The sequence below is a fragment of the Paroedura picta genome, chromosome 5 (assembly GCF_049243985.1).
Source record: "Paroedura picta isolate Pp20150507F chromosome 5, Ppicta_v3.0, whole genome shotgun sequence".
NCBI lineage: Eukaryota > Metazoa > Chordata > Lepidosauria > Squamata > Gekkonidae > Paroedura > Paroedura picta.
The window spans coordinates 56,754,551-56,776,151 of NC_135373.1; the positions used below are offsets into that span (position 1 = coordinate 56,754,551).

Here is a 21,601-nt window from a genome sequence, read left to right on the forward strand (position 1 = left end):
TGATATTGCCAAAGCCCAATACACACAGTGTGTGTAAAGTGCCCTCAAGTTGCAGCTGACTTATGGTAACCCTGTAGGGCAGTGGTCCCCGACCTTTTTATCACCGGGGACCACTCAACGCTGGGGACCACTCACCGGGGACCACTCAACGCCTTTTACTGAGGCCTGGTGGTGGGGGGGGTAGTTTACTCCTCTACTCTCAACCACTGCCCTAACACTCTTTGATCACTATGGTAATGTTTAAACATCCCTTCAAAATAAGATACCGACACGCCACAACAATGAACATAAGGAACATTTTATTTTCATGGAAATTTTAACTCAATGACACCCGAAGTGTGTTGTAAAGGGGGGGGGGATGAAGGGCCGGGGGGAGGGGGAGTCCTTCGGGGCCCACCTCCAATTAGTCGAAGGACCACATGTGGTCCGAGGCCCACAGGTTGGGGATCGCTACTGTAGGGTACTTAATTACAGAGGTCAATGACTTCCTCTGCAATAGTAACCCAGGAATTCCTTGGTGGTCTCCCATACACATCTTAACTAAGGCTGACTTTCCTTCTGATATCTAAGATGAGGCTAGCCTGGGTCATTCAGGTCAGGGCCCAATACACACTAATTATTAGAAAAATCTGAACATGGGATGTTTACTTGTAGCAGCATAAACCAGGTAGTATGGTCATATTGAGTGATTCATGAGGAAGGCTAATTAATTTCCCTGAAACATTATTAGCGTTTAAAGGAGAGGATTTTAAAAAGATGAAACACTTAAAGAGGGCAATTTAAAAAAAGCAAACAGGAAACATTAAATTACATTCATATTCACATTGATTTAATTCCAAAGGATCTGTGAAATGCATTTTCGTAATCATAGTAAAGCCTGACTCATATTTAAATAGATAAAATTAATGTTTTACTCTCTATAAAAATGTCTTTTTACTGAGGCCTCGAGAAAACTAATGGCAAATGATGCGTCTAGAGAAATTATAGCTCAAACTTTTTTTTAAATGTCAACAAGAGCTCAAAATTAACAATGAACTGAAATTGCACCAGTCTACTTATTATCTACTATAAAATAAGTTCATTTTAAGAAGAAAAATAAAAGCTTAATGAACCAAGTTTCTGCCAGGAAAGAACTGCAGCAGAGACATTAGAGAATCAAAAGATTATCAAGGATATCTCCTGGCATTTACTTTCACCCTTTCCCTGTGATTATCATTCTTTAGTTGGAATTTAACAAACTTCTACCCTAACATGGAGCCTGTTTTCTTGAGAATGTAGAGGAGCTTTAAATACAATCCTTATTTGTACTTCTGCAATGACTCCCAAAAACACATGATATGATCTTGTATCTCCACACTTCACTAGCTCTTATTTGCTTTTGTTCCGCAGTAAATAAATGTAACAGGGAAAGACTGGCAGAAAAGAACTGAGTCATGCTCAGGCAAGGCAGACATGAACCTGCCCCTACGGCAAAACAAAATGTTATAGTATATGGGGGGGGGGAGTGCATGTGGAAGACGTTTGATCACCTTGCACCTTCCTTTTATTTTACACCCCTTCTTCCAAAAATGAGACACATATTTGACTCAGAAGGTGCCTTTTCATTTTGCCAGCTCTTTTCCTATCTTCCTCTACTGCAGTGGTCCCCAACCTTTTTATCACCGGGGACCACTCAACGCCTTTTACTGAGGCCCGGTGGGGGGGTAGTTTACTCCTCTACTCTCAACCACTGCCCTAATGCTCTCTGATCACTATGGTAATATTTAAACATCCCTTCAAAATAAGATACAGACACGCCACAACAATGGACATAAGGAACATTTTATTTTCATAGAAATTTTAACTCATGACAATGACAAATCAATGGGAACCCTGAGCTTGTTTCTCTGCAATGAGATAGTCCCATCTAGGAGTGATGGGAGACAATGACACCCGAAGTGTGTTGTAAAGGGCCGGGGGGGATGAAGTAAAGGGCCGGTGGGGGAGAGAAGGCGTCCTTCGGGGCCCACCTCCAATTAGTTGAAGGACCACATGTGGTCCGCGGCCCACAGGTTGGGGATCGCTACTCTACTGGGTTCACTGTCATTTCATCTGATTTTTCTCTCGTCCTTTCTCCAAGGGACACAGATTTTCCCATACATTTGGGTAACTGAAGATCACTTGGCTCTAAATGATTGGGCTGACTGGAGACAACGCAATCTATTTTCTTTTTCCTTATCTCACAAAAAATTACACCACTCAGTCATCCGCCATCTCTTCCAGTCCATTCACCAAGAAACTGTTTCCCTAACGTGCTAGCCCAAACAGCCATATTATGGTGTGACTTTATGGGTAGGGTTGTAAGGAGAAGCTGTGAGCGGTGGAAGAGCCTCTGCAGGAGGTTCAAGGTCCAATCCCTGGCACCTCCAGTTAAGAGATCCTGCTGCTAGTCTGAGTATGGAACACTGATCTTAGAGACCTGATGGTCTGTTTCAGTATAAGGCAACTTCATGAGTATTCATATAGGTCTCTGTCATCCAAGTACTGCCTGCCGTCCTTCATGTCTGCAGGGCAACTCAGTTGGAAGACCCATGCAATGAGCAATATTCACATACATACACACCACATCTACCTGGAAATGCCCACCCTCCCCACAGCCTCATGTGTGATCTCTCATGATGATGTAAGGGGCAAGTTTGGTGTAGTGGTTAGGAGTGCGGAATTCTAGTCTGGCATGCCGGGTTCTATTCTGTACTCTCCCACATGCAGCCAGCTGGGTGACCCTGGTCTCGCCACGGCACTGATAAAGCTGTTCTGACTGAGCAGTAATATCAGGGCTTTCTCAGCCTCACCCACCTCACAGGGTGTCTGTATTGGGGAGGGGAAAGGAAAGGCAACTGTAAGCCGTTTTGAGCCTTCTTCGGGTAGAGAAAAGCGGCATATAAGAACCAACTCTTCTTCTTCCTCTTCTAAACATAGGACAATGAAGTTTATTTGATGCTCCTGATGGGTGTTTTCTTTTATTTTTAACAACATTTTAAAGCATTTTGATCTTTTTAAAATAATTGCAGAATATTCCTAAAATGCAACAGGAACTGAGCATTCCTTGACAAGACTGCCATCTACTGAATATTCTGATACAGCATGGTAATACTGATTTCAACAATATTCAAGCCCAGTACCATCATACAAATCAACAGGAAGTGGCATAAACATCCAGAAATCAAAGCTCACTATTTTAAAAAAACAAAAACCAGGATAAAAGTTTTATTAACATGAAGGCCTTCTGAAAGAATCAGCATTAAAGCCAACATCGGAAAGCCATTTCTGATGGGAAGAGAAACCCATTTCCTGGGGAAGGAAGTGAGAGAATGAAGAGGCAACCAGCTATACCTTGGACAAATAGGTTTCCACAGCAGCACATCCTCATTGGATTTTTGGACAGATCACAATATAGGTGAAGGGAGGGAGTCTTCCAAGTTCCTACGGACCTAACCATTTACAGCTTTAAATATTAAAATTAACACTTTGTGATGGGCCAGGAAACAAACTGGAAGCGAATGTAGTATAAAAGTGCTGTCTCATGTTTATTGCCACAAGCCCCAGTTACTATTCTTGCTGGCATGTTCTGAACCAATAAAGGTTTCCAGACCATCTTCAAAGACTGCCCCCCCCCCACACAAGAGCATGTTACTATGGTCCAACCTGGATGATACAGAGGACATGTAACAGCAGCCAGCTTTCCTCAGGAAAGCAACAATAAAAATGCCAAATTGTAAAAAAAAAAAACAACAACAACAACCAAAAAAACTAATCAAAACTTGGGAATGCCATGTTTTCTGCAATATCCTGCTTTTAAAAAGGTAAATTGGCCATTGTCTGATGCATTAGATCCTTCACATTTAATCAAGTGTTTTTTTTAAATCTTTTACCATCTTCTTTGGGGCCAAGGGTTAGTTTCTGATCCCTCCACTAATGAGGCATTGGTAATGTTCAGCACCCACTGAAATAGTCCATTCTGGCAGATTCTACTAGCCAGGTAGAGCATGGATCCTGCAGGCTAATGCTGGGTATCCAAGCTCCAAACATTCTGACTGCATCCTTGGGTTATACCAACTGAAAAGTACCTGTAGAAACCTTGTCAGTAGACAGCTCAGAAACATTCTAAACCTCTGTAGGGTACCTAGTAATCAAATCAGATGCTAAGCTAACTGCTTCACTGTGCACCTCTGAGATATTTGTTACTTTATCCAGAAACAGGAGAGGCAACAAACCTCTCACTGTTCTTAATCACACTGATGAATGACATATGCAGACAAGTAAATCTTCTCCACAGCCATTACCATCACAGAATAGAATCTAAAATAATATTGATCCTGAAGAGGAAAGTGAGATTATAGAAAGAGCTCAACAAGAGGCAGGCAAAAGATAGAGCAGTCTTCTGTTTTGATGGCATTGTAGACAAAAACAATGAAGTATGAGTGCGGTTGTAGCTCACTGTTTGACCACACCCCTGGCACCAGAGCTTAGGTAGATTGGTCAGTAGCATAGAACTAACATCTATTACTTCAGCTAGTGCAAAATGCAGCTGCTAGGGTCCTAACTGGTACACCGTGGAGGGCCCACATCCAGCCGGTGCTGAGGCAGCTGCACTGGTTGTCAATTGCTGCCCGGATCCGGTTCAAGGTTCTGGTTTTAACCTTTAAGGCTATACGCGAGTTGGGACCCACATACCTGAGGGACTGCCTATCGCCCTATGCCCCCCACAGAGCCTTACGCTCTGCGGGAGAAAATCTGTTGGTCGTTCCTGGCCCGAGGGAAGCACGCCTGGCCTCGACCAGGGCCAGGGCCTTTTCGGTCCTGGCCCCTGCCTGGTGGAATGAGCTCCCAGGAGAGCTGCGGGCCCTGCGGGATCTTTCATCGTTCCGCAGGGCCTGCAAGACGGAGCTCTTCCGCCAGGTTTACGGTTGAGGCCAAGGCTAACATCTATGCCCCCCCCGGGACTCGGGATTGGGATTAGAGATGGGTACCACCAATACCCCCTCTCCACCTGCTAGTAGGGGAAAAGGGTAGTGGATTAGCCAATCTTGCCGGGTTAGCTTGCTAACTAATAATTGCTGTACTGTAGTTGTTTTAACTGGATTTTAATGGATTTTATGGGGTTTTAGAATGTTGTAACCCGCCACGAGCCGCAAGGGAGTGGCGGGCAATAAATCGAATAATAATAATAATAATAATAATAATAATAATAATAATAATAATAATAATAATAAAAGGGTCACTGCCTTTTTTACAGTTCCCGATGCCTGTAATCTCTTCAGGCCCTGACAGTGTGAGAAAGTGCTCCAGGATCTCATGGTGTCCCCTACTTCCTTTCAGCCAAGCCTCCACTTTTTAGGAGTATTCCTAGGTGGTTATTGCAGGTTGCTTCCAAACCCTGAAGCCCTAAAACCTGACCCATAAAGTCAGACTTGCCTAAGTTTAAGTATTCAATGCAGAAGGGCCCAGGTTCAGTTCTTGAAAAAAGACCTCAAAATGGCATGGCTAGGAAAGATCTCTGTGCAAGATTAATTGGCATATATACAGATAAACCATCTTATTTCAACTATGGCAGCTCTCTATAATGCTTATGCACATAGCAACTGAATATAGCATGGGAAGTAGCCATCAGTATGGTTAGGTGTGTGTATTCTTTTTAATGTTTAAGTCAAATTCTGTTGTAACCATGGAATACTGATCCCCGGAAATCTATTTTCATTCACTATGGTTATGCTGCCACCTAGTGAAAACTCAATAAATATTAGGACGGAATTCTGTTTTAAAATACAAGATGCACAAAGCAGCCAAGCACAGGTATTAAGTAGCAGAGCTTTTGTAAAGAACAATTGGGAGGCTAAAGTTACTCATCTATGAAAAATTCATCTCTAGCTCAGAAGGCCAAGGAAGTTTTCTATTTAGCAAATTAAGACATTTGCTGATTATCTAGTCAATTCCTGAAATCAGTGGGGACCAGACAGCAGAGAATCAGAATTTCTAAACTGATCTAAGGGTTTAAAAAACAGCAGGAAGAGGGAATAATGAATGGCTATATAGGTGGGATCTCACTTATTATCTCCTCAGGATTTTCACCAATCCCTCTGGTAGCCAAAAATGATCCACAAAATGTTGCTCCTGGGACATGGGAACAGCCCTGCCAATTTTAGCTATAATATGTTTCTGTGGAAAGGAATACACACTAGTGAAAATTTATACAAGTAGACTACATAAAGAGAAACTGAAAATATAGGAGTGAATCTGTACTATCAGGTCACTTTCCTTTATATGGATATTGTTTTGAAAAAAACTTTTGGGATTTGTTTTTTAACCACACTGGCACAGTGTCACTGAAGAAGACTACGAAAGTGAGTCAATACCTAGGAACTTGTTTTGACACTGTTTCTGAAAATAAACTGCTTCCTTGTCATCGCTAGCTTGAGACTTGTTTTCTACTAGACTCACCTCACTCAAGCAGAAGCCATTCCCAGCAGAACCATGTGCTTCCAGTGCACTCACCAAAAGCTGTGCTTGACAACTATTGCTTCAGGTGCACCACTGAACCCATGCCCAGAAGCTGGGGTATTTGCAATGGATGATCTGTATCTCTATACAGAATAACTGACCAGGCTGACAAAAGCCCTGGAACTGAACATGATTTGCTTAGATCCAAAATCATTGGATCCTAGAAGTTTTGTGTCCAGCCAACTCTGGCATTCTCCATTTTATGAGGACTACTAGACACAGCAAAAGGCAATTGGGCTTTGGGGTGAATTGACAGCTTATGACGCAGGCCCCAATGATATGGAACTCGCCCAAATAAGTGAAACAATATTCATGATTGTAAGACTGGGCCATTTTCGTCCCACACGCCCCATGTTAATTAAACAAAGCCTTTCCCAGTGAGAGAGAAAAGTTCTCATCAATTTTTTTTCTTAAAGTAAATTCAACAGCTAGTCAGAGAAGGCTCTATCTTCACAGTATCAAAGACAGGACTCAGAGAGGAGGGCTCTACATGCCTCCAACATGCTGGTTTGGAAACAAAACTCTGGCACATATCAGAAAGGTGGTGGAGCAATCCAATAACCTTAGAAAGAGCTGGAATCTTGAGAAACATTTCCACAGCTGGCCTGCGTGTGCAGTCTCTATGTGGGACAAGAGAAACCACAACGTTGTTGTTTAGCTGCTTTTGCCTCCAATCCCCCTTCCACTGCCTCAGCAAACATTTCAAATAGGGTCACAAAAGGTGGATTGGTAGCTTTCAGGAAGTGGGCAGGACTTCATCACACACATACTTCCCACTTGGAACTCAAGACCAGGTGTCAAATGACTGAGGGCGGGGGACACACACAATTTAGATGAACCCTTGGCAATCAAACTGAGGACACAGATTCAATTTTTCTTTACATACTGAATGAACTTTGCAAATGGTTAATTAATGCACAAAACACAAAATATAAGAACAATACAAACTTGCAATTCTTTTATAGAGAAAGTTCAGCAACACAGATGTTTGAAATTTATGTCAAGAGTCTAAATAGCAAAAAGAATTTAACTCACCTGGGAAAATATATTTGCAGTTGGAGCAACTCTGTAGTCGATAATGCTGTGTAATATTGCTAGCAACCTGTCCAGGGGAAATGCCTTTGGCCCAAGAAGGTGACTGCTGGTCTGTAAAAACGCAATATATTTATGTCATTTTCAAAAGCTCCTATTATTTTATGTGAAACACAATCTGCACAAAGAACATTTCCATTTCTGTTGTTCAACAGATTGTTCCTTCCTTTAATCTATCTTTTAGTCCGTAACAGTAGTTCAAAGATGGAGTTGTTCAAAATTTTCTGACATATCCCAAAAGGACAGAGAAGTCATTTACATTCATACTCATTCATTTCCTGCTTTTCCAATATCAAGTGGGTCAAGAGTAATTAAATCCCATGTTAAGAGAGCCCAAGATTCTTTCATTGTTTTCTTCCTTCAACTTTGATGATGACGCACCACTCAGGAGAAGTAACTGTAACAAAACTGCTTCCAACAGCAGCATCATAATAGACAGAGGTAGCCAGAAAAGGAGCACCCTTTCATCAACATATAGTTCAGAAGCAGGATACCACTTCCTAGAGACAGAAGCACACACTCCTGTAACTTGAAGTTTGTGTAGTCATTCTGCTACTAAGATTTCACAAGAAGGAAACACACAGGAACTCATTGGAAAGTGGAAACCCTATTTTCTTCCTTCTTGCCTCCGTATCTCACTGGCTATAGGTTCCATGCCTCCACCGCTAGTTCTGGCTCACCTCCCCCCAACGATGGGTCACCATGCCCCCAACCTTCTTCATGGCACTGCCACTGGTTACTCTTCATTACCTTTTCTATAGACAGTTTCCCCATGCCATAGCAATGCCAAATTGCTCCCCAAATTTTGATGGTTTTGTTTTGTGGGGTCTGTAGATACATAGACATCACTATTCATTTGGGAGAGTATTGTTTTTGGCAAACCTGGGTTTTCTCCCAGAATTGCAAAATCCTATAGATCTACAGATGTAGAACTGGCCCATTTCACTGCTTGGATTTGGTTACCTGCATGGAGGGGTAACAACCACCCACTCTTACTTATGGGAATTGAATTTGAGTACCAGATTGTATATATGGGATTATTAGTTTCTCACGTGAGCCAATATTTCATTTCAGTGTTCCTTTTTTTGCAGTATGCACTGACTAATTTGTTTCTGGCTATACACTGAAGATTCAAAAGATGATTTCAGAAAGGAATGCATTTTTGAAATCATTTTTAAAAGAGTTCTGTCTCAATAAACTCTGCATTTCTACTCTGCTTGTGATCCATATGATATCTCAGCCTTTAATTTTAAAAGTAAAAAAAAAGATTTATCACAATTTTAGGCAATAAAACTAGAAACACATCTTGAATTTTGTGGCAGAGAAATTCAACAACCAGCATAAACACCCCCCCAGCAAAAAAACCCAAACTCAGATATGCACATATTTTCTTATATTACACATTTTCAATCCTTCCATCAGCAAGGGGGGTTAGGCATATAGAACACAGATGTCCAGCACCTGCCCACTAGAACAGGGGTAGTCAAACTGTGGCCCTCCAGATGTCATAGAGTCATAGAAACATAGAGTTGGAAGGGGCCACACAGGCCATCTAGTCCAACCCCCTGCTCAACGCAGGTTCAGCCCAAAGCATCCTAAAGCATTCGCTGGCAGGGGCTCATGGGAATTGTAGTCTGGAGGGCCACAGTTTGACTACCCCTGCACTAGAATATTGGATGTATGGGAAGGAACTGATGGCATAGCCAGAATTTTGCTCAGAAGATTACCAAACAGCAGTTTTCCATACTGACAAGTTGCTTCTTTAATGGTAGGAACTCCTTGTGCAAAACCTACAAAACATACACATGTCCCACACCCATGCATTTCACAAGCTTGGATCCTGGCTATATTTTCTTGATACTATGCTGTTCAGGGGGACCAAGTCTAAGAGAATTAACATATATTTCAGGAATAGCGAGCCAAATACCTTTTCATGTTTCTTCTGATTTTTCTTCTTAGCAGTTCCATGATGCTGTGAATGAAAAGAAGCAGCAATCAGTTGTGGAATAGTAACAGTGATGCACAACTGAGAGAGAGAAAACCGACCTAGTATCTCATGTATCTGCAGTATAAGGTAAAGCTTTCCTCCCCTTCTGTCTGTAATGCCTGGAGCTCATAGATATAAAACCATCAAAATATTATTATTATTTACGTCATTTATATGTTATGTTTCTCCCCAATGGAGCAGCTTCCATGTTCTCCTAACCTCCATTTTCCCCTAACAACAACCCCATGAGATAGGTCAGGCTGCCAGAATGTTACTGGCTTAAGCAAGCTTCCATGGAATAGTAGAAATATAATACTGGGTCCCCAGATCCTAGTCCAAGACTCTTAACTACTACACCATTTTAGCATGATTACATTTCTCCACCCACTTAAAATTTCTCTCAAACTACCTTTACCATGAAGCCTTTGGCAACCCAACCATGCCTTCTGAAACTAAGGGCCAAGTCACAAGAGATAAAAATGAATTCTGAAGTTCTCTGCCTTGGTATCAGCACCATGGCATGTGATGAGAGGGTGCTGAAACCCCCCCTAACCCTTCCTGCACTACCATTTTTCTGACTTGAAACAGCCATGGGGAAATGCAATCTGCCTTTTTGGGGAAATATGTAAACTGGGGGAGGTTGGAAATGTTGCATAGAGTTCTTCCAAAGAGCTGCAGTTGCAAGCAATCAGAACTCACTCCAGAACAGCTCTTTTATCTGGATTATTATTATTATTTATTAAATTTCTATACCACCTTCCGATTACGGCTTAGGGCAGTTCACATAATACCATTAAAATTAACAATGAATTAAAACCAACACGACAAATAAGATAGTAAAAACATAAGTAACAATTCAGCAGCATCTAGGTCATAGCAGTCTCCAGATTATTCACTGCCTTTAAGTCTCCAAACTTAGATACCTTTCTATGGGGGGGTGTTTCTATAGATGAGTATTCCTACTTAAAGCCTGCTTCAAAGAGGGGAACTGTTGTTCATTGAATATTTGTTCAAGCATTAAAATACCATGGAGGACCAATCTGGGCACCTAGGCAAGACATCAACAGATGACAGAGAGGCAAGGCCAATTATTCCAAAGTGTTGCCAAGCAATAGCCAATACCAGTCCACAGCCCAGCTGGGGAGTTTCTTCTCATTTTGATAAGTACTGGTTTGCGCTCCATCAAATTGTTACCTTGCTGGGCATTTATATAATAAATACATATAAATGACTGACTCTGGCAGTGCTAAAACCTCTTTCATCAAATAACGTTGGAAGTGACAGCCTGACATCTGAAAAATGAAGATAAAATGCCAGACAGTTTAGCGTGCATAACTTTCAAAACACAAAGTTATAGTTATGGTAAAACTGTCATTTTTGAATGGTGCAGGCCTGAACAAAGAAAAACCAATCCATTTAAAGAAGATCAGAAAAGAAAAGAGCAGGGATAAGCAACCTTTCTGGGCAGAAATGCTGAACAGAACACATCTGCCTGTGAAGATGCTGACAAAAGAGAGGAGGGAGATAGGTTGTGCTCTACATAAGGGAGACAGCAGTGGTGCTTCAGAATGGTGGCAACACTCCACATACATGCCTGCCTGCCTGCCACCATCCCTCTGTGACCATCTGAGTGCAGCAATACAGCACATGTGCACAGCACACTGCCAGCCACTGGGGTAAGGATACTGGCACTTACTGGAGACAAGTCCAGAAGGAGCTCCAGTTAAATCCAGTGTGGGCTTCCTCTTCTCAGTGAGGAGGGACACTCAGATCAGTAGCTTATGCGGAAAAATCGGTGTGGGATCTGAGGGTCATTTACAGCTGTAAAATTGTCCTTTTAAACTGTAAGAATGAAGTGTCTCTCCAGTAAAATTACTTAGATTAGTAAAATAAATGGCCTATCCACCATTACAAATATGGGAAACACAGATGGAGTCAACATGGGAAAAATAGAATAGGTCTCAAAGTTCATTATAATAGAGAGTCAACTGATGCCAAATATGATAGCATTACCTCTACATCTCATGTCCCTAACTTTGTTGAGTGACTGAGCACTACTGAAAGTATGAGAAAGGGTCATGGGGGCCACCATAAAATCATTGCGACGGGAGGTGGGACTAATCACAAAATGGCTGCTATGGGTAGGCAATTACAAAAGAACACATCCTATGATGAAGGCTGTTTCTGAATGATGCCTCCTACTCCAAGGAAGCCTAGGAAAGCCAAGGGGGTTCCTGCACTGCTAAAGAGGTGTTTGTGGACAAAGCAAGCAGGCATAGGAGAAAAACATCAGTGAGCACAACGGCTCTCATGGGGGGGGGCACATTAGGAATCACTACCTTACAGATACAGAAAAAACTAAATAGAATAATGTACCTAGAACCATCTCCGTTATATTGTGCTGAAATCCATATTGTGACATTTTAATGATCTTATCCTTGTACCCCTGAGCTGTGCGTCATTAAAAGTAGATACATTTAATAGGCCTGCTATGTGGAGATTAATCAAGTTTTTCAATTCTGATTAATTCCTAATTATTAATTCCTGATTAATCAAGATGTCTCCACCCACCACCGCTTTTGCTAAAAGATCTGGCCTGGAACTGGTGAGGATGAAATTGCAGACCTTAACCAAAAGCGTACTCACAAGTAAAAACATATAAGGGCTAGGAACCAAAAAGCTGTTTTCAAGTATGCACACTGGGATTTTAACTTGGACATTCCAGCTTTCAAAGTCTGACATAAGAAAGTGCTTTAGAAAGTTTCCTCTGTGTAAAGAAGCAACTTGATAGGCAGCACTGGGCCAGTGTTTGAAATACTGAAGCCCAAAGATGCCTTGTACACCCTAAACCAGATGTCTGAGATTTGCACCTTTTAGATCAGGGTTTCTCAACCCTGGGGTTTTCTCAACTAGGGTTTCATGAAATCCTGGGTTTTTTTGAGAGCCCTGAAAGGGTTTCCCAGATGGGTGGGAGTTAAATTAATTTTTAATATTTTTTAAGATAAGATTTGTTGAACATATATTGGGTGATGACCATATATGGTAATGTCAACCTACCCACCCTCAAAACGGCCAATAATGGGCCTGGAGGGGAGGGGCCCCGGGTAGGCTATTCTGCACAATTGCACCACTTCTGAGGTTTCTTGAACCCTGATGAATGTTTCAGGGGGTTCTCAATAGTAAAAAAGTTGGGAAAGGCTGTTTTAGACAATAATACAAATCAGCCTACGAAAGACCTAAAACAGCCCCATCAACCATGAATAAGGATAAAATATAATTACAATGAATTGAGCATGCACAAAGAACAAACATGATTACCTTAAGGAAGAATCTTTTATCTGTTCTGGCAGGGTTGTAAGAAGCAAGGTATGCTGCTATTAGGATGAATTTGGAGTAATACGGTAATTCTACATGAGCATGGGCTGAAAGTCCTAGAGAAAATTCATAGACAAAAAATATGTTTGAACTGATCAGACTTACAAATAATGATTCCCATTAATAAGGGGGGGGGAGAACTTCTAGCATTATTTTCTGCCTGTTCAGAATCTTTAAACTGGCAGATTTACAGTTGTTTCCTTAATGACAGAGTTAATGTAAATTGCATGGGCATTTTGTCATCCATAATTGAAATTACTGTGCATGCAGATACCTTTCAGCTGTCCAGATTCTCCATCTGCTTGTAATTGTGCCCACTGGGAACTAAAAGAAAATGCAACCATTCAGAAAGAATTTTAAAAGTGGAATGCTTTTGCAGAATTAAAAGCACATTGCAATCACATTGTTTAACAGAATATGTTCTATAACAAAGCACTTCTATAAAATAGATTTTTACCAGCTACACCATTCCCTTGTTATCAAATTTCTCTCTCCTTCTACAGGTCTTCATAATCTATTAGATATAGGGAAAGGAGAAATTCTGGAGGTAGTTTTCCAGAGTGCGTTTGTTGGAATTCAGAACATTTAAAAAGCCAACAGTCCATCCAATCCAACACTCTGTGTCACTTAGGGGCTAAAACCCAGATGCCATCAGAAGGTACACTGGCAGGGCTAGAACTTCAGAAGCCTGTTCTCCCCCCCCCCCCCATGCACCAAGAATGTAGGATATAACTGCTCTAGACAGTGTATTCTATTCTATCATTAAAAGGTCTATGGCTTTACAAAAGTATTTTGTTGGCCTAATTTCTCCCACTCTCCAATATTTCTTGCCTTTGGGTGCAACAGGTTGAATCTGGGGCAACATCAGTCTTCCCTCCCAAATTCAGTAATATTGAGACACTATATTGATACAGAATACACAGGCTTTTCATAAGAATTACTGAAAGTCTTCAGAGGACTTTGAACACTGAAAATAGAATATATAATTATAATAACCTGCTGGAACAAAGTAAGCCCCTGCTGGCTTTAGACCTTGTCAGGACAAGGATGAAATGAGAAGATGGCATTAAGTGCCCATGTAGTTTCACTGGATGCCATTCCATTCTTGACAAGTCAGGCAGCCACAATAGGACAGAGAGACTCCCAAGTAAATATGAGTATCTTTTAGGAGAGGCCTCCACAAGGAAGAAGGCAGGGAAGATGCTAGGAAAAATTCCACTGTCTGACTCACCAGCAGAAACGGTTGTTAGGCACTGTGCTGTTCAAAACAATTATATCTGAGAAACACAGAATTATCAACTACATTTATTTACAGAGGGTCTGTAATAACAACCATCTTACCCACAGAGCAAAATTCTGAAAATATTGCACAACATGATTCCAAAACATGTCAAAGGCCTGGTAGCTCCTAGAAGATTTTTTAAGGAGCAAAAGCATCACTATCCTGTGAAAAAATATTAACGAATATGATCCTGTCATCTGCATCTAATAAAGTAATTCTGCTCTAGCCTAAGCCCAGTAGATACAATGAGGTAATTCTGTACAGGATTGAAGCACCTTTGTACTAGCTGTCACTGTAAAGCACTGCTATTTTTCTAAGCACAAGAATGATTGTTTTTTTTGGGGGGGGGGTAGGGGGGAGATTATCCCCCACAGGCACCATGGTAAGAACAGGTATGGTCTAGAAAAGCATTTACCATTTGTTTCTGACCCACACACACAGAGACAGATATGAATTCAATGAGCTGTCTTTTAGCCAGTCCAGTCTCATTGATTTCAATGGTAAAGCTTTAAGCACACAGCAAATAAAATTCACTGTTCAAACAAAATAAAATGCTTACACTACATGCAACAAAAAAGCTAACAAATCTTTAAACATACAAAATAAATTGGAGAAACATTAACAATAAACATTAATCAGCATGGATTCCTGTGCAGCTCAAGTGCTTAAATTACCTGCTGAAATAAACAAGACTTAACCATGACTGTATTGTGCCCATAGCTCTTTTAATTATCTTCTTACTATTTATTGACTTACTTCATTTCCATCTTGCCTTTCTCCCTAATGGGGACCCAAAGCAGCTTACTTCATTCTCTTCTCCTTAATCCTCAAAACAGCCATGTGAGTTAGGTTAGGCTGAGAACGTGCAAGTGGCTGAAGGTCACCCAGCAAGCTTCCATGGCACAGCAGGGATATGAAATTACGTCTCCCAAATATTAATCTGCCACTCTAATCATTACAACACTAGATTCCTAACTCCAACCACTACATTACACTAATAGGTTTCTGCACTCTGCTAAACTGAAAACCCATTTTTTAAAAAATTAACTAATTCCTTCCCTTTCTTTCCTACATTTAGAACTTATAATACTACTGCATGTAACCATCAGGCAACAAGAAAAAACAAATTAAACCAGCCCACACAACCACAATGCTCAGCAGACAGACTATAGACTTCTTCCAGAAGATTATTGCATTGGTGGAGAGGGGAGGCCCTACCGGATCAAAGAGATCACCCTCAAGAACCTGCTGGGCTAACCCATCAAGTGGTTCATGAGTTCCTATTGGGACAGGTGATCCTTGACCTAACATTAAAGCTGAAGACCAAGCACATTCTGCATGATATGGCTTCACATATACTTGACAGTCACATATACTCACAAAAAACACTGGCTCAGCTAAGGAGAGGTTCACATTTTTATGAAGCTCAAATTGACACCCCTGTTTGTACTCCACTGAACATGATCACATGCTGTCCCCCTTCTTTACAAAAGTGCCTGTTTGCACTTTGTCCCAGTTACCTAGAAACCAGAAGCGTTGCTACAGCTTTGCTAGAATTGAAATTAGAGATGGGATAGTTTGGATAGGCCAAAAAATTACCTGAATCTATGCTGATTCGGGTACTTTTCAGACATATCTAAGCCAAATCGCCTATCCCTATACTTTAAACTTGCTGAATCAGCGGTATCCAAATTGTGATTCGGAAGCTCCATTATAGCCTATGGTGCCATCAAAATCAATGGGAAATTTTGCCTTTTCATCTATTTCGTGGTCTGGGGAAATGGGGAGTTGAAATAGAGGCATCAAATTTGCAGCATAGCTGGTGAAGCCTCTCTCCAAAAGAATTTGCAAGTATTTTTCCCCATAGGAAACAATGGATGGGGGCACCTGCTATGGATGTCCACAGAATTGGACCCCCAGTCCAATCTTTTTGAAACTTTGGGGTCCTTTTGACGAGAGGCTCCAGCAGCTTCACTGCAAATTTGGTGCCTCTACCTCACAACCCCCCAACCATGGAAGAGACAAAAAGACAAAAACTTCCATTGACTTTAATGGTGTCAAAGGCTATAATGGTGCCAAATCGATTTAGCTGAACCTGAATCATCCATATTCAAATACCTATAGCGAACCCTGATTTGGGTGATTCGATTTGGGTCGAATCATAATAGCACCAGTTTTTTTCCCCCCTGTGCACATCCTTATCTGTAACCCCTCGGACAGAAAGTCTACAGGAATGGAGGTAAAGGTCTACATCTGAGCAAATCCATGCAATCTGCAGATGTCTGTTGCTGCCCTTTCTTCAGAACATTGGGGGGGGGGGGAAAGCACATCTGATCTATACATCTTTCCCACTGGCCTCATCACACTATGCTTCTTTTGACCTGGGGACACTAGTTTAGGCTTTGGGGACACTAGGCTTTGGGAGCAAGGTTTACATTTGTTTAAAATATAATGCCTTTTTTACTAGATAATCCTTGGCTGGGAGTAGTTTGTTGCAGCTGAATTTTAGATGAGTTTTCATTTATTATATATCACAGCTAAACCTTCTTCCTGAGGTCTTGCTTATGGGCAAAAGTCCCACATATTTTTTCCCATTAATGGCATAAACTAAAGTTAAGCTGCTTTTAGGAGATAGGAGATTTTTGACAGGAAAGAATAATGTCTACCACTCATACTCTGGATCATGGAAGCTAAGCAGAGTCAGCCCTGACTAGTATTTGAATGAGAGACCTCCAGGTACATAACTCTGAGGCAGGCAATGGCAAACCACCTCCGAATGTCTCTGACCTGGCTGCCAGACAATCCTAGGATCTCCTGGCTATACTACACATGTGCCATACAATAAATAAACTATCAACTCAACATTTTCATGTAGGCCTCTTAAGATTCAACTTTCTTAAGCAGAGAGCGAGGGAGAGGGAATACAATCACCTTGATATTTCTCGCAGATAAACAGTCTGCATTGCTTTCTTCAAGTGGGATTCAATATTCTTCCAAAGTCGGCGTGTGTCTCGTTCATTTGCTGCAGGAATCAAAAAAAGGTTAAGAAAAAAAGATATGTCTGTAGGCCTGATGGGGGTGCACCATAGAGTTTCTACAATATTTGCGGCACCAACTGCCCCACCGCAAAAGAAAGAACTGGAAGGAAGAGAAGGAGAATCAGTTAATATAAATAAATGAATAATGATTGAACAGCTGTGTATGGTCTTTGGAACAATTAATAGAATAAGAAGCTCTGTATTCTTTTGAGATTCAAGTACTGAAATTGAATGTGTGCCCAACTATAGTTCTGTTATCTGTTACATTGCAAATGCAAAAATACAGCATACTTGAAACCCCAGTATCAATCTGTAACTAGTTCTCTCAGTCAAGTCTCTCAGGATTCTTGTCCTGCCTCGACAGCTGAATGCTGATGCTTTCCAATCCAATCAACTTACCACAGATCAGAATCTGGACTTCTCTGCAGGCTTGCATACCCCCACCCCACCAGTTTCTTGCAGTTCTGGTGCCAACTATGTATTAGTAACAACATTAACAAAAAAAACACAGCCTAAATCTACATTATACAGCCATAGCTAGATTTGCAATAGCCCAAGAAGACACTCCTCATCCTGCCTCACACTGAATCCCAAATAACTCCATTTTACAGCCCCTCCAAACACTACATGTTTGGACATAAGGCTGAACCCGTGACCTCTAAAGGTGAAAAAGAAGAAGACTGGAATGCATACGAAACGACCTTATATCAAGTCAACTCATTGGTCCCCTAAAGGCAGTATAGCCTGCTCTGACAAGCAGCAGCAGCTATCAAAGGTCTCAGGTTGGGGTCTTTCACATCACCTGCTACCTTAATCCTTTCAAATGGAGTCACTGGGAATCAAACCTAGAACTTTTTGCATGCAAAGCCGAAGCTCTACCGAAGCCACACCTCTGCCCTTCAAGCCTATGGGAGAGAAGAAGAGAGGAGCTTCAGGCTTCCTAACTATGGCTAGGTTCTACCTAACTATGGCTAGGTAGAATTATATCTGCACCAGGCTGATGAGCAAAGTGCTGTGATTTAGACCCAAGTCAGCTCTGCAGAGTCTAAGAAGAAGGATACCGTTTGTTGCCATACATGTAAAACACTCACCTTCTCCTTGGATCACCGGTTCACAATATTTAGGAAAATTGAGCACAGCCTATGAGACAAAAGAAGAGGTATTAGGGGGTCTAATTTAATTTCCCAGATTCTTGTTTGCTGAAACACCACCTTCAATCTATTACTATTACTAAAAGAAGTCAGCTTCTGCCCTAGTAAGGGAACCACCACAGACCCTGCCAGAACAGACCAGCCAATGACACTGATACACAAGAGCACTACCAGAATGTGAAGAACTGGCTGCCAAGAACTGAAGGCAAACCAGGTGGCAAAAATACATAATCCGTAGTCTTATACAGGTTTTGGCAGGTAGCAGTGTTTGCCTCCAATTCAAGGACACTATCAGAATCTGAATATTCCTCTCCAGCTCAGGCTGTGATCTCAGCAGGAGAAGACTTACTACTTCCTCCCTCCCTCCTAGTCTCCTCATTGGCTGCTATCCACTCTACTGGCTGTTCTGGCTGACAAAGTGACATAAAGGCAGAAGACAGGCAATGTTCCTGACAGAGAAATAAGATAAAAAGACCAACCTCAAACTGCTACCACCTTGCTTTCAAATGAAGAGGTCTGTCTTACATGGACAAATCCACGCCCACAGCAGACCCCTTCATTGTTGGCACTTTACTGAAAATGTTAACTCCTTTGTGAATGGATGATGAAAGATCTGGTGCACCATGTCATAAATACTATACTTTTATTTAATTTTTTATTTTGTAAAGGCATTTTGCTATATACAATAAATATTGATACATTTCATAAATGAAGTTGATGGCCCTTAGTGACAGATGACTTCTAGTTCCACCCTCCATTCATCCCAGCAAATCCCTGTCTCCAAAGGGAGTAGGCCAATACTGAGCATTATCAGCTATTGAGAGGCTGTGGAGCCTCTTAGAGGGCGAGGGGAGAAGAGTTAAGTGGAGGCAAACTATTGCCTCAGACGGGATTTGCAGAAGGAACAGAGAAACAGGAAAAACTACAAGAATAGTTAGGTAGGTAGGTTCCACCCAGTAAAGAAAAACAGACATTCTGTAAACTTAGGAAGATTAGGAGTGGCTAGGTCACTGCTTCAAGGATCCCCCTTCAAGGATCGCTGCCTTGTTGTGGCAAGGGGGCTTGCGTAGCTCAGTGAAGCTATGAGCTATGCCGTGCAGGGCCACCCAAGACGGACAGGTCATAGCTGAGAGCTCTGACAAAAGGTGATCCACTGGAGAAGGCAATGGCAAACCACTCCAGTATCTTTGCCATGAAAACTCTATGGACAGTTCCAATAGGTATAACGATATGACGCTGGAAGATGAGCCCCTCAGGTCGGAAGGTGTCCAATATGCTACTGGGGATGAGCAGACGGCTAGTACGAGTAGCGCCAGAATGAATGAAGCGGCTGGGCCAAAGCCGAAAGGACGCTCAGTTGTGGAAGTAACTGGTGGCGAAAAGACAGTCCGATGCTGTAAAGATTTTTATTCCATAGGAACCTGGAACGTCAGATCCATGAATCAAGGCAAGCTGGACGTGGTTAAACAAGAAATGAGAAGACTGAACATCGACATTTTAGGAATCAGTGAACTAAAATGGACAGGAATGGGTGAATTTAATTCAGATGACCATCAGGTATACTACTGTGGACAAGAATCTCGCAGAAGAAATGGAGTAGCATTCATAATCAATAAGAGAGTAGGAAAAGCAGTCTTGGGATACAATCCCCAAAATGACAGAATGATCTCAGTTCGAATCCAAGGCAAACCATTCAACATCACAGTGATCCAGGTCTACGCCCCAACCACTGCTGCTGAAGAGGATGAAGTTGATCAGTTCTATGAAGCCCTACAACACCTTCTAGAAGCAACGCCCAAAAATGATGTGCTTATCATCATGGGGGATTGGAATGCTAAAGTAGGAAGCCAAAAGATAACCGGGATAACAGGCAAGTTTGGCCTTGGAGTACAAAATGAAGCAGGGCACAGGCTGGTAGAATTTTGTCAAGAGAATACAATGGTCATAGCAAACACTCTTTTCCAGCAACCCAAGAGACGACTCTACACATGGACATCACCAGACGGTCAACACAGAAATCAGATTGACTATGTGCTCTGCAGCCAAAGATGGAAAAGTTCTATCCAGTCAATAAAAACAAGACCAGGAGCTGATTGTGGTTCAGATCATGAGCTTCTTGTTGCAAAATTTAGGCTTAAATTGAAGAAAGTAGGGAAAAGCACTAGGCCACTCAGGTATGAACTAAATCATATCCCTGACGAATACACAGTGGAGGTGACAAATAGATTTAAGGAATTAGATCTGATAGGCAGAGTGCCTGAAGAACTATGGACGGAGGTTCGCAACATTGTACAAGAGGTAGCAACTAAAACCATCCCAAAGAAAAAGAAATGCAAGAAATCAAAATGGCTGTCTGAGGAAGCTTTACAAATAGCTAAGGAGAGAAGGGAAGTGAAAGGCAAGGGAGAAAGAGAAAGATACACCCAATTGAATGCAGAATTCCAGAGAAAAGCTAGAAGAGATAAGAATGCCTTCTTAAATGAACAGTGCAAACAAATAGAAGAAAACAATAGAATGGGGAGGACCAGAGATCTTTTCAAGAAAATTGGAGATATGAAGAGAACGTTTCATGCAAAGATGGGTATGATAAGGGACCAAAATGGTAGGGACCTCACAGAAGCAGAAGAGATCAAACAAAGGTGGCAAAATTATACAGAAGAACTATACAAGAGCGAGCTTAACATCCCTGATGACCACAATGGGGTAGTTACTGACCTGGAGCCAGACATCCTGGAATGTGAAGTCAAATGGGCCTTAGGAAGTCTGAGCAACAATAAAGCTAGTGGTAATGACAGCATTCCAGTTGAACTATTCAAAATCTTAAAGGACGATGCAGTAAAAGTGCTACACTCAATATGCCAGCAAATTTGGAAAACTCAACAATGGCCACAGGATTGGAAAAGGTCAGTTTACATTCCAATCCCAAAGAAGGGCAATGCCAAAGAATGTTCAAACTACCGCACCATCGCACTAATTTCTCATGCTAGCAAAGTTATGCTCAAAATCCTACAAGCTAGGCTCCAGCAATATGTGGACCGAGAACTTCCAGAAGTACAGGCAGGATTTCGAAGAGGCAGAGGAACTAGAGATCAAATTGCCAACATACGCTGGATCATGGAGAAAGCTAGGGAGTACCAGA

At 41.7% G+C, this 21,601-nt stretch overlaps 1 protein-coding gene across 9 annotated transcripts in view; it reads right to left on the minus strand.

Annotated features, from left to right (window-relative positions):
- The window catches only part of ORC5 (origin recognition complex subunit 5), a 101,065-nt gene that overhangs the window by 64,310 nt on the left and 15,154 nt on the right, over positions 1 to 21,601 (minus strand). For all 9 annotated transcript variants that reach the window (XR_013231094.1, XR_013231095.1, XR_013231096.1 and 6 more), the window contains exons 8-13: positions 18,403 to 18,451; positions 17,205 to 17,295; positions 13,266 to 13,315; positions 12,935 to 13,047; positions 9,557 to 9,601; positions 7,573 to 7,683 (exon numbers count right to left, since the gene is read on the minus strand). Coding sequence is in view for 5 of the 9 variants with exons in the window: in XM_077338106.1 (XP_077194221.1) it covers positions 7,573 to 7,683; positions 9,557 to 9,601; positions 12,935 to 13,047; positions 13,266 to 13,315; positions 17,205 to 17,295; positions 18,403 to 18,451 (459 nt within the window). In the remaining 4 variants the exon portion in view is untranslated. The remainder of the gene's footprint in view (positions 1 to 7,572; positions 7,684 to 9,556; positions 9,602 to 12,934; positions 13,048 to 13,265; positions 13,316 to 17,204; positions 17,296 to 18,402; positions 18,452 to 21,601) is intronic.